Below are 13,632 nucleotides of genomic sequence, written 5' to 3'. Positions count from 1 at the left end.
GCATTCAAGGCCTCCAACCAGACTCCCAAGAGAAATGCTTTGCTTCTGCTCAAGACCTCTGGCCGGCTTTCTAATTTTTTTTTACGTTTAGAATTCTGACCTTTATAAAAGGCTGGACTCACCTCCCAGAGCAGGAAGTTTGCTCACCGTGAAGTCAGAGAAATGAAGCATAAAAAAGTGGGTCAATAGTTCTCCATCAAGCAAAGTGAAGCCTCAGACTATCTTGAGTGACACTGTCACAATGTCCTACACCACTCCTCCCGTAGGGGTGCCCCGCACCTGTGACTGCTGACCCATGACTCCCAGTGACCTGCACCACAGCACGGAATTCAGGAATCGAGAGTCATTCTAGCTCCTCTGGTCTCTCCCCTGCCTGAAACAACAGTGATGCTGGCACTCAGTGCCCTGAAACTCTCTCTAAAGGGATCCACCCACCACAGAGGCCAGGTGACATCTAGGGACGAGCCTCAAGAAAGCCTTCCTGCACACATGATGAGTGACAGGGACTTAATACTGGAACCTGATGTTACATTGCAAGAAAAAGAAAAAGCCTTCCTGGGTGGTGCCATGGCTCAGTGGGTAGGGTGCCTGCCACATACATAGAGGCTGGAGGGTTCGAACTCAGCCCAGGCTAGCTAGAGCAACAATGGCAATTACAACAACAACAACAACAAAAATAGCTGGGCGTTGTAGTAGGTGCCTGTAGTCCCAGCTACCTGGGATGCTGAGGCAAGAGAACTGCTTGAACCCAGGAGTTTCAGATCGCTGTGAGCTGTGACCCCACAGCACTCTACCCAGGGTGACAGCTTGAGACTCTGTATTAAAAAAAAAAAAAAAGAAGAAAGCTTTCCTGTGCGGTGTTTAGTTCTGTATCCTCAGCTGTGGGCTGGGGGGAAGGAGATAGTGAGGCAAGTGAAGGCAAATGACACGAACAGAAAAAGAGCCATGCCCGGCATAGATGCCCGAACCCAACCAAAACCCTGACTGTCATCTTTGACCTTGAACTCCTCTAAAGGTGATTGGCTACTTTAGAAAGAATCTTTCTTCTCTATGTCAACATACATATAGATAAACAGAGAGAGATATCATTATAATAAATAAATATGGATTTTTTTCCTTTTTTCTCATGGGTATATACATATTACATTATGTACAAATTATATATATATATATTTTTTTTTTTTTTTTTTGAGACAGAGCCTCAAGCTGTCCTCCTGGGCAGAGTGCTGTGGCATTACAGCTCACAGCAACCTCCAACTCCTGGGCTTAAGCGAGTCTCCTGCCTCCGCCTCCCAAGTAGCTGGGACCACAGGCACCCGCCACAACGTCCGGCTATTTTTTGGTTGCAGCCATCATTGTTTGGCGGGTCCAGGCTGGGGATTCGAACCCGCCACCTTAGGTGTACGTGTGGCTGGCGCCTTAGCCGGTTGAGCTATAGGGCCAAGCCAAATTATATATATTGTTAATGTAACATACAGGGTGGCCATAAAGAAACGGCACACTATTTTAAACTGCACATGAACTTTATGGCCACCCTTTATATGATAATGTATCATATGTATATATATGTATTTTTATTGCTTGAGATTCACTGGGGGTACAAAGAATTAGGTTACACTGATTGCATTTGTTAGGTAAAGTCCCTCTTATAATTGTGTCCTGCCCTTAAGAGGTGTGCCTCGAAGAGAGTGTGGGGAAAACACTTGAAGATATTGGCTCGGGGATAGATTTTATAAATAAGACTTCTGTGGCAAATGCAACAACACAAAAATAAACAAATGGGACTTAATTAAACTGAAAAGCTGCTGTACACCTAAGGAGACAACAACCAAAGCAAATAGACAGCCCTCAGAATGGGAAAAGATATTTGTATATTATGAATTGGACAAAAGCTTGATAACTAGGATCTACAGAGAACTCAAATTAATAATTAAAAAAAGGAGCCATTTTCTTTTTCTTTTAAAGAAAAAATATATGTTGCCCAGGCTGACCTCAAACTCCTGGGTTCACGTGATCCTCCCACCTCAGCCTCCTAAGAAGCTGGGTCTGCAGGCATGAGACATCACACCTGGCTTACTCCTACATTTTTTAAGAGCAGAGATTGCAGGCTAGTCCTTACTAGTCGAATCCTACCTGTGTCTAAAAAACTATATGTGTGTTTGTCCTACACAGGATTATAAGTTTTAACCTTAGAATTCTGCTAACATTAAGAGAAATCAGAATGTGTCACATAAAATCCTCAATTTTTGGCTTCTCTTGAAGAATGAAGATCTGGCAGCAAGGGCCTACATTTGTGCAGGGCAATAACTAACCGGTGCTGAGGAGTGGTGGCTGCCACCTTCAGATAGGCCTCAGGTTCAGCAGCTTACCCCAGGCCCCACTGCTCCCTATTGCCTCATTAACCCTAAGGCCTGTTGGCAACTGCCGTCTATTTATATAACCTGTGACTCATTTCACTCATTTGTACCAAGGGCACCCACCATGCACACCCAGCTGTTAAATATTTGCCATCAACATCGACTCTACCCAAAGAGCAGTACAATGAAATAATTTGAAATTTTGTGTTTTGCATCCTTTAGAATTCATTCTACCTGGATCTGACTTCATGTTTCTTTGGGAACAACAGAAGAAGAAAAACAAGATCACTGGTATCCCATCAGGGTCAACACTTTGGTAATAGTTTAGTGTCTACACACACAACATGTGTGTGCACCTGTGTATTTTTTAGGAGGAGGAAATTCGGGGGACCTCTAATTAGTCTGAAGAAGAGAAAGATTCCAAGAGGAATTAACCTATCACGTGGGTGAGGAGGTGAGTATAGGAATCCCCCAAACAGCCAAAATGCAGGGTGTTAAAGAAATAGAAAAAAGATCAAAAGTTGTGACTTGGAACATAATTCTGGCAGGGGCTTAGAGAAAAGAATGTTCATTAAAAGCTGAGCTGTCTGGTGAGAAGAGAAAAGAAGGGATAGAAGGAAGGAAAAAAGAGGAGCAGGGAAAGGAGAAGAAAAGGGAGGCAGAAAGCAGACCAGTGACCAGGGACAGAGGCGCACACAAATGCCAGCCAGGAAGAAGAGCAGGAGGTGGCCTTCTCCAAACATCTGCAGCAAAATTAAAAAGGAATCTAAAACACAGAGGAATATTTGTTTAAGTTGGTCTCAGAAAAAAATTAGCAATGTTGTGCTTTCCATAGGGGGGAAAAAAAATCTCAGAGGCCAGCACAATAGCCTAACGCACATGAACGGACTCCTGAGAAAAGGCCAAGATGACTCCTTCTTTTCAGAAGAGCACAAGCCCTTCTGTGTAGGAAGGATCCTGCAACTCAGAACCTCGCAGGTCTCTCCAGTAATGTTCAAACCGACTTCTTACACAGAAACCAACTACGCTTTCGTTTCTGGGATATTTCCAATTTCCATTTTCTAAATGATAACAGATATAGAACACGAACAGCTTGCAAAAGAAAGCAATCACACAACATTTATGCTTTGAAATAAAAAAAAATTATTAACATTTAAATTACTCTTTGCCTTTCAGTGATGTGACCACAATCATTTGGCCCTTCCTAGAGTTACGCTTTATAAAGAAGAGATGTAATTTTGTGGGTATCCTCACCTCGAATTTCTGCCTGAGCTCCATGTTTCCTTCCTCGTCTCCTTCGGGAATGGGTACATTGTAGTACTCCCCTTCTTCCTGGTTAAGCAGCTTGTACCTTGCAAAGACACAGGAGAGGGGGAGAGTTAGGGCACTTGTTTGCCACGGCAATGCCAGCAACTCTTCTCCTGCAACCCCTCGTCAAGCTGTTTCATGAAGTGTAACCAAGGGAGAGACTGTAGCCAGATAACCAGACATTCAACTGACATTTAGGAGACTTAAACTTAAATCTCTAAATCGTCCAATGTTTCGCGACATACCCAGCCTCAGTGGCTTCCTTACCATCCACTGGCCGGCATCTTCATTAGCTCTGAAACACCAAAGGAGAGGGATCCCATGAAGTCATTTCTTGTTGTTCGGTCCCAGTCCCAGATTTCTACAGACAGTCGCCGGTCTTTGTCTGAAGGTTTTAATTTGCTACAACACACACACACATACATCCTAGGTTATCTTCTTCATCATGGTTTTTCGGGAGATACCACAAGCTCATGATCTGAGCCTGAGGCAGAGAGATAATAAATTCATTTCTCTTCCTGTTCCAATAAAATACCAACCTCTTACACTGGCAACCAAAGCTCTACACTAGGGGTTACCAAAACATGACCCACCGGCCAAACCTGGCCCTCTGCCTATTTTTATAAATAAAGTTTTATTAGAATATAGCCATGACCACTTGTTTACATGTTGTCTATGTTGCTTTGGCATCAGAATGTCAGAGTTGTGTAGGTGCAACAGAGACCATATGACTTACAATCTCTAAAGTGTATACTATTGGGCCCTTTACAGGACAAAATTGCTGGCCTTTCTACAGTGGAGAGCTGTCTTTTTGGCTGTTCAAAAAAAAACCCCCACTTCCTGTGTACCAGTGTGTAGAGAGGACTTCTTGCTTTTAATCAGCTGAAGGCAGCAGTTTCTCACTCCTGACTTATTTACTCCCTCTTCTCATTCCTACCTTCCTTCCTCCCCTCACCATCTCTACTCTTGAAATCCCAGTAACCCTTCAAGGACCATTTGAAATGTCACCTCCTCCAGGAAGCCCTCCTTGCTTGAAGGTGAGAATGATCTTCCTATTTCACTGGCAATAACATCTTCTATATTACTCATTCTGTGTTCTCAAAAATATTGAAATTATTGCCTTATGCCCTCCCCTAACTCTCAAAAGAACCTAAATCCATCAAGAGGCAGACACATCTCATACATTTTTCTCTTGTCTTTAATACCCTAAACAGAATTTTTTTTGTATAGAATAGGTAAGGATAATAATTTGGAGCCTACATTAATGTAACTCTTGGTAAAAAGAATTACAATCTATCAAACAGAGGTGATAACAGCCAGCTCCCTAAGACAGTCTGAGAAAATCTTAAGAATGAAGACATTAAAGACATTTTTAACAAACAATTCTATGGTATGCAGAACAGAATTTGATCAAGAGGCCACTTACAAGGTAAAGGACTCATTCCACTGGGGGTTTAGTGTAGAGCGGATGGTTTTGGTTTTCTGTTTGCTTTCGTTCTTGGGATCGGGAATAAGTTTCAGCTTCACATAAGGATCTGAAAGCCCGTTTGGATCCATAGGGATTAAATTTTTTGCATCTCGTACTGTGAAGAGAGAAAGAAGAAAATATCACAAAAGGAGAACCGACCCGTATGGCCTAGCGTCCTGTGTCAATTCCAACCTGAATAAAAGAAACCTTAAGATGATGTATAAGGGGAGAGAAAATTAGAACCAAAAGCTTTTGACACTTAACATGAGGAAGCTCCCTGGCCCATCACTGACGGGGACACTGGACCCTGCAGAGGCTTGTGAACTTGTCACGGTGGACAAGCCTGAGACTCAGCACCAGCCTGGACAGGCAGCGTTGATGACACTCAGGCAACTGTCAGAAATGCAGAAACCTGGCCCACCCCAAACCTGCGGAGGCAGAGTCTGAATTTTAATAAGAATCCCAGGGGACCTCTGAAGCTTTCCAGGGGAAAAGGTGTGCTCTCCCCCCATGTAAGCAAGCAGCCTGGCCTGGTCCATGGCACGACACATGCCCTTGAACCCCTAGAAGGGGTTGCTCTTTTCTTTGTAAAGGCTGGTTTCCAACCCTGGAATCACTCAGGATGGGGAAATTCCAATGCCCAGAATTAAATTAGGATATCCAAGGGATGTGCTTGAATGTTGGTCTTTACAAGCCCCCAGGTGATTCCATTGTGCTGCAGGGGCAGAAGCCATTGGTGTACACAGTGGGATTCAGAACTGCTGACCAACGTGTGGGTCTGTGGACAAACCGTATTCACGTTACCCGGGAGCTCAGTGGGATTCAGAACTGCTGACCAAGGTGTGGGTCTCTGGACTAGCTATATTCACATCACCTGGGAGCTCAAGAGGCACGCAGAATCTCAGGCCCCACTTCAAAATTACTAAAAATACTAACAACTCAGAATCTCCACTTGATGAAGACATCCAGATGATTCTAGCACACATTCTAACTTGAGAAGTGTGGATACGAGAATCAAAAGTAATTAGAAGGAAAGGTCATTTCACCCGCAGAGGAAGGCATGCTCAGGGAAGCAGCTGGCAGGGGCTTTGCCGGGGGAGTGGCTGCCTGGAGCCCTTGCACGCCAACACATCTGTCAGACAAGGATGAGCAGGGACAGAGGCCTGAGCTCGCCTACCCCAAATGTCTCCCTGTCTTCCAATGGCGTTTTCCCCAGGGAGGCTGAATTTCCCATTAACAGGGTCCCCAACTGGTCAGACAGCATCAGTGCATATAGAACAGACCCACGCTCCTTGGCCCAGTGATTCCCATGGTGTGGTCCCTGCACCAGCAGTGCAGGCCCCACCTGCTGAATCCGAACTCTGGGGGTGGGGTCCAGTGACCTGTGGTCACCAAGCCTCCAGGTGATTCTGCTGTAGATACGAGTTGGAAAACCAAGGATCTAGCCCTTTGACACACATTATCAGCATAGTTTGATTGCTAAATTAGGAATTACAGAAGAAATTAAGATGACGGTGCTGGAGTTGGCAGTGGGCAGGCTAAGAGGGGATGGAAGAAGGCAGAAGATGCTGGGTCTTTGGACATGAATGAAGTGGGTGTAGCCTAAGATCGGAAGTTGAAGGTAAGCATTACCCTTAGTAGCCTGTGGCCTCACTGTGCGCTGACACCTGTTGGCCAATTCCCCTTACCTGGCAGCCACAGTACAAGACCATCACAGATGGAACCAGATTCAAATGGTCTGAGAGGGCAAGTGGACTGGCCCAGGTCTGCTAGCCACTGAGAAGCGGAACACACGTGCCTCAGACTCCTTCTGTGCCTTGAAGCTTTTTTTCCTATAACTCTAACCTCACCCAGCTGGGGAGTGGTCAGAATGTAAATAACACACACATGCACGGGGGCTCTGCCGCTCCGCAGACCTACTTTCAAACCTTGCCCCCTTTGCCATGTAAGCCTATTTCTTCATCTAAAACAATGAACATCATTCCAGCAGAATAGGATTGTTTGGAGAATTAAATAAAATAATACATATGTAGAATGCCTTACATAGTTGGCAGCTTGGAAAATAGGGGAGAGGGAGGGGAAGAATCCTTGATGTGGATGCTCACTATGCCCCGGGCATGATGTTCTGGACTCATTTCCATGACTCATTATGCTGAAATCTTCAGTGCAGTCAAAGGTCCCCAGGGGACGTGGCCACCTGAGAGTTCACCAAGCTCATGTGGAAGGGTTTAGTGCAATGCACAAGGTCTTGCCTCCTAAAACATCAACCCTGATTATCACAAAACATGGAAAATTTGAGCACAAAAATGGAGCTCTCCCATGAGGAATGGAAAGGAGCCAAGGGTTTCTCTCTAATTAAACACTAGAATGAGAATCAGATGCTTTTTAAAAGGCAGAAAATACCCTGGCATGTCTAACATGGGAAGCTGCAGAAGGTCACATTCCAGATAAGCTAATGAAGAACCTTAGTAAAGCCACCAAGAGTTCCTGAGTTGCCTCCCGCCAGTTGCAGAATTATCGAGGGTGCTGGCTTTACTGCTTCATTTTATTGTCCTGACAGCCACCACACACGCAATCATTAAAGGTTGATCTCCTCTGAATGACGATGAGTTCAAATCTTGATGGAATTTAAATCTGTGGGCCTCCTAGCGAAGGCATTGCCATTTAAGTTGAAAATAAAAAAGAGTTATCAATTCCAAATGTCACAGGAGCAGACACTGGGTTCAAATTTCAATTTCTTATTGCAGTGAAAAACAGTCTACAAGATTCTGAGCGACTAACTCTGGGTCCCCTGTGCTCAGACGGTGGGCTCTGGGGCCAGGCTGCCTGTGTTTGAGTTCCGGTTCTTCCATTTCATGGTTGTGGGCAAGATGTTAAAAAAAAAAAAAAAATCTCTCTGTGCCTCAGTTTCCTCACCCAGAATATTACATCTCCTTCATAGGTCAGGATCCTATGGATTCACACAGGTAAAGTGCTGAATACAGTGGCAAGGTACACAGTAAGAGCCTAATAATGGTTATTAACATTGTTGTTAACACAAGTCACTGGTGGAAAACAAAAGCAAAACGGCTTAGATGTTCAGAAACTGCACCAGCAGCTCAGCTGGCAAGCGCAGGCCGCGGAAAGCCAGACAGGGTGGCCGTTTTCTGCCATAGTTACAACATGTGGTTTCTACAATGTCTTAAGCTAAGAAGCCATGCTGGATGGTGTCGCTAACGAGAATAGCTGTGAACTAAACTAGGAAGAGGAGAGAAGCGTTAAAGTGGGGGAAGGAACAAGAAGAAGGGCCAAAGGCGGGAGAGAGAAACGGGGAAGATGCAATCAAGATGTGGAATCCGAGGGCGGTGCTGGCCCCGGCACAGGTGGGCAGTGGGTTGCAACTTCAGCTACTCACTGGAGACCCCGGGATGTTTTAGTCTAATACCAGGTCCCCACCCGAAGTCAGATTTACTCAGTCTGGCTCTTCCACATGCCCCCCAGGCTTTAAACCAGTGATTGTGGAGCGGCACCTAGAGCTCAATGAGTAAGGCACTGGCCCCATATACTGAGGGTGGTGGGTTCGACCCCAGCTCCTGCCAAACTGCAACAACAACCAAAAAATAGCCGGGCGTTGTGGTGGGCACCTATAGTCCCAGCTACTTGGGAGGCTGAGGGAAGAGAATTGCCTAAGCCCAGGAGCTGGAGGCTGCTGTGAGCTGTGACGTCACAGCACTCTACCGAGGGTGACAAAGTGAGACCCTGTCTCTAAAAAATAAAAAAAACCCCAGTGATTGTTAACTAGTGAGCCGTGAGAGGATCTTAGATGTGTGAAAAATTTTAAAGATCATAAATTATTTTCAAAAGAAGTTCAAAGCATTGTAAGTATATTCTTTTTTTTAACTCTTTTTTTTTGGAGGGATCAACATAATTTAAGTGTGCCACAAAATTTAACTATAGGTTTAAGTGTGCCATGACATAAAAAAAAAGTCTGAAAAACACAGCAACAGTGTCGGAGTTCAGATGCTGGGATCAGAAAGCAGAAGGAACCTGAAGGAGGTAGAGACTCCTTTTCTGTGTCAGTTTCTCCCCAAATGACTCACCACATTTTGGGGGGTGGAATTTCTTCTATGCTGGAAGTCAGCAAACTTTGAGCTAAAGACTAAATCTGCCCCACACCGGAGGTCTCTCTTTTTTTTATGTGGCTCTTTGATCTTTTATTTTTATTTTTAATTTTTTTAGAGGTGGGGTTTCATGCTGTCATCCAGGCTGGAGTCCAAATAAAGTTTTATTGGAACACACTCATGTTCGTTTGTTCGTATAGCATCCATGGCTGCTTCCACTCTCCAATGGACTTGAGTGGTTGTGACAGAGACTTAGTGGCCTGCATAGCCTAAACTATCAATGATCTGGCTCTTTATAGAAAAAGTTTGCTACCTCGTGTTCCACAGTGACAGGTGAAACTGAATGCAGAGGCCACTGTTGAGGGCCAAGTACAGGCTAATGCTCAGGCCCCGGAATCAGGACTTGAATGTGCTCTTGACTCTGTCCTTTGCCAAATGCCCAACCTTGAGCATGATTCTCAGCATCTCTGTGCCTCAGTTCTCTCATCTGGAAAATGGGCATCTGAGTCACTATTTCATGAGTATGGTGAGGTTGAAGTGAAGGAGTGTGCAAAGCACATGGCAATTTGTCAGCAAAGGCCACTATTCTTTTTTATTATAATATAACCCACATGTCATATAATGCACCCCTTTAAAGTGTACATTTAGCAGTTTTCATTTCAGTCATAAGATTGTACAACCATCACCACCATCTAATTACAACCATCACCCTATAAAGAAATTCCTTAATAGTTCCCACAGAAGGCTAAATAGTGACCACCCAAAGACGCCAGAACCTAATTCCTGGCCTCTATAAATGTGACCTTAATTTGGAAAATGGGTTCTTATAGATGTGATCAAATTAAAGATCTTGAGATGGTGAGATAATTCTGGATTACCTGAGTGCTCAGGCCCTAAATGGAACCATGTGTATCTCTGTAAGAGAGAGGCGTAGAGAAAAATCACACACACCAGAGAGAGGGTGATGGAGACTTAGAGCAGAGCTTAGAGGGGTGTGGCCACCAGCCAGGCAACGCCACTGGCTGGAGCTGGAAGAGGGAGCCTGGCCTTGCTGATCCCCTAGCACTAACGGACTTCAGACTTGAGAACACATTTCTGCTTTGATACAGCAGCCACAGGTGCATTGCTGGAGCCATCCTGTCAGTGGCAGGCAGGCCAGAACCAAAGGTACACCGCCAGTACCTCAGCTGAGGCAGGACGTGCTATGCACACCCCATTTAGCGGTGGAGAACCCACCTCAGTCAACAGGCACTCACGTGGCAGCAGCCACACATTTTGTGAACCCAAATCTTTTCTTCCTACATAGGGCTGGACAATACTTGTTGACTGAAAATAATACAACCCCACCCACCCACCCACTGGGCACACAGTGGATGATTTGATTGTCACTGTGTGGAAACAAACATTGTTTTCAATACATTCATGCTATTTGGGGGAGTGTCATTTTCCCCGTGGCTTCAACGTTTGTTTTGTGGCCTTAAAAATCTCCGCGTCAGGGCAAATTTACCCAGCTTGCTTCCATGCCCATGGTAATCTTTTCCCTGTATGCCTTCCATGTGCCATTTGTCCTCAAATTACTTGCAGGGCAGAGAGAGAAGGGGAGGGGAGGGCTGGAGAGGGGACCTGGAAAGCACCATCCTGAGCGTGAGCAGGGACTGGGCAGGGCAAAGTTCCCCGGGGGCCTCTCTGGTGTCATGGACACTGAGTGCTCTTGGGCCCTGTGTCTCTGTGACACCACGGTCTTCCTTGATTCAGGAACTAGTGTGTTGGTTTTTAGGGACAAGATGTCAGCACGTTCCAGCCATAGTGCCTGGAGCACCCTAGTGTGCTGAGTGGTTTACTGGTTTTAGAATCATGCTCTAGAAGCTACTTTAAATTGGGCACTGCAGCCCCCTTCATGAAGTTCAAGACACCCAAGCAGAGAAGTCTGGCGCACACTACTCATCTTCTCCCCCGGCCCCTCTAGACACACCCAGGGCTCAATCCAGCACCGTGAGGGGTGTGTTCATCTACTCCTGGTGTCACTACCCGGCCTTCCAGCAGAAGCCTGGTTGGTCTGGTCCATTTCTCCCCATTCCCTCCTACCTGAGGCTAGCTTCATGACTTCTTCTTGGAGACACTGTGTCTTGTTCAAGTCATTTTTATACAAGAACAAGGGAAAGCTGGGTTTTATATCATCACAGGTCCAACCCAGCTTGGCCACTCAGTAGCTTTGTGCCGTGAACGGGTTACTTCACCTCTCTCTACATGAGGGTCCCATCTGCACATGAGCCTGATAACAGCATCTTTTTATAAGAAATTAACTCACGGATCTAAAGTCCTTTGGGAGAACATTATGGATGACTAAAAATTATCAAAATAACTTATGCTCTGGGTACGAAGTCACTTCTTGTTGCTCAAAGACCTGGCTCAGGAGTTTGGGAAGGCTCCGTCACCGTGTTGCCACCAACCCTGCCTGTTTTCTTCTCCTGCCTGCCCCACCCCCGACCCCGACATTTCTGCATCCACATTTCTTTTGCAGTTGGTGATGTCAAACAAGGAAGAGTTGTTTTCTTTTCCTGCAGTGTCAGAGAACATAATTTTTGCTTCTGTGTGATGTGGAGTAGGATGGTAGAATTTTGTTTACTCTTGCTTTTGCTGTTGGGCAGGGGTGGAGGTGGGAGGTGTCCCTGGGTCAGCACACACACGGAACAATCCTGACTTTTGCAATAAAGGATTTTTCTTACTGCTGGCTTTTAAGCAGAAGCCAGCAACGGGGCACTCTAAGAGGGGGGAGAAAAAGCAGTAAGAACAGACAATTATTTTCTAAAGCAAAAATGGATCATTTGAAGGGCCATGCTGTCCTTACGCGTTGAGGCATTTGACTTTTGTGCATCACTAAGCAATGTCGCTGTGTAGATATGAACCCTCTGATGGGCAAGGGCGAGGTGGGTTACTATAGGTCAGTGCTGACAAGGCCAGTCTGCAGGCAACAAGGATAAAGCTGTTTCTCAGCAAAGCCTTTGGCTTTGGTGTCTGTGGATGAATCGTTTAGGACCTCCCTGTGCCCTTACATTGACCTCTGCCAAGCTGGAGTGCCCTCAGAGTGATGTTAAAGGGAGGTGGCAGTGGGATGGGGACACACTAGGTAGGTTCCGCAGTGTTGCCACTGATCTAGCTGTGAGGTCAGGTGGGGAGCTCACGGGTGCTTAGCACTAGACCTCATAGTTTATGCTACCTGCATTCTCTGGATAAGGAAACCAAGTGGCCCATTCTCTGAATGGCTCAAGGACTGCACTGAATTACTGTTTCCTTTTGAACGAAAACTATTTTGGAATAATTAGGAGTTAATTCTAGCCTAACCTTGAGGTCTGGAGGTTCCAGGACAATAGGAACTGTTCCTTTTATATATATATGTATGTATGTGTGTGTGTATGTGTGTGTATTTACATATGTATTTTTTTAATTAATTAATTTTTTTTTTTTACCTTGAGGAAAAGTCCTACTTCTGGGGGACAGAGGAGACCTGAATATGGTGCTGGTGGTGTCATAACAGGGATGATAAAGGTGGCAAACGCCTAACACTACCATTAGTCATAATAGCAGGTACTTAAATAACACTTCCCTTCCCCTGGGTTCTCTTATGAATGCTTTGTTTGTATTAACTCACGTAATTTTCACAACAACTCTATGGGATGGGCACTCGTACTGTCCCTGTTTTACAGATGAGAAACTGAGAAGTTGGATAACTTATCTAAAGCCACACAGCCTAGAAGTGGCAGAGCAGAGATCCAGCCCCAGCTGTCTCCACATTCTCAGCCACTGAATTATGCTGCCCTACCTGCAGTCCCCATTCAAGCCAAGTGAGCCAGACTGTCCCCTGTGCATCCTCAGATGCACATAAGCCATTCATGACTGGAGGTCTTTAAGAGTGTAAGTTGCTTCTCTCAGAGAAGGTATAGCAATCACTCTGCCCAAGTGCCTGCTGGGGTCCATACATCCACTTCCCCTCCTCAAGCAGGCCCTGGGCAAAATCACTCAGTCTGCACTGCTCCATCTGCCCTCAGATTCCCCAGTCTGGCTAAGGCAGCCCAGTCCTCTGAGCTGATGAGAAGGCCCTCGAGCCTATACACCCACCTCATTCCTAAACATTGATTTAAAACTCACATACCCTGGGCTCACCTAGACACCTGTATCGCACATCTCTGGGTAGGTGTTTCTCAATTTTCATAATCTTATTTGAATGGGTTTTATTCAGAAATGACAGCTTACATTACCAGGAAATGATATAACCTCCTAACCTGGGCTGGTTTTCTCAATGCCGGGCTTGACGGCTGCCCATTTCAGAACAGCCATCTGCAGCCAAAAAAAAAAAAAAAAGGAATATAATTAGTATTCTGTATTTCTATTAAAGTTCTGG

The 13,632-nt window shown here is 45.4% G+C and overlaps 1 protein-coding gene and 1 non-coding gene across 2 annotated transcripts in view; one reads left to right on the top strand and one right to left on the bottom strand.

The window, feature by feature from the left end:
- The window catches only part of PRKCA (protein kinase C alpha), a 414,246-nt gene that overhangs the window by 79,219 nt on the left and 321,395 nt on the right, over positions 1–13,632 (bottom strand). The window contains exons 6-8 of the mRNA XM_003786187.3: positions 5,092–5,248; positions 3,933–4,067; positions 3,612–3,708 (exon numbers count right to left, since the gene is read on the bottom strand). Of these exons, the coding sequence (XP_003786235.1) occupies positions 3,612–3,708; positions 3,933–4,067; positions 5,092–5,248 (389 nt within the window). The remainder of the gene's footprint in view (positions 1–3,611; positions 3,709–3,932; positions 4,068–5,091; positions 5,249–13,632) is intronic.
- Positions 483–566, top strand: LOC111724105. Its single transcript, XR_002772468.1, has one exon. It is a non-coding gene; the product is annotated as a small nucleolar RNA SNORD82 (small nucleolar RNA).

This window comes from Otolemur garnettii, unplaced genomic scaffold (assembly GCF_000181295.1).
Source record: "Otolemur garnettii isolate 467f Iridium unplaced genomic scaffold, OtoGar3 scaffold00018, whole genome shotgun sequence".
Lineage (NCBI taxonomy): Eukaryota > Metazoa > Chordata > Mammalia > Primates > Galagidae > Otolemur > Otolemur garnettii.
This window is presented reverse-complemented; position numbering and strand designations above follow the sequence as displayed.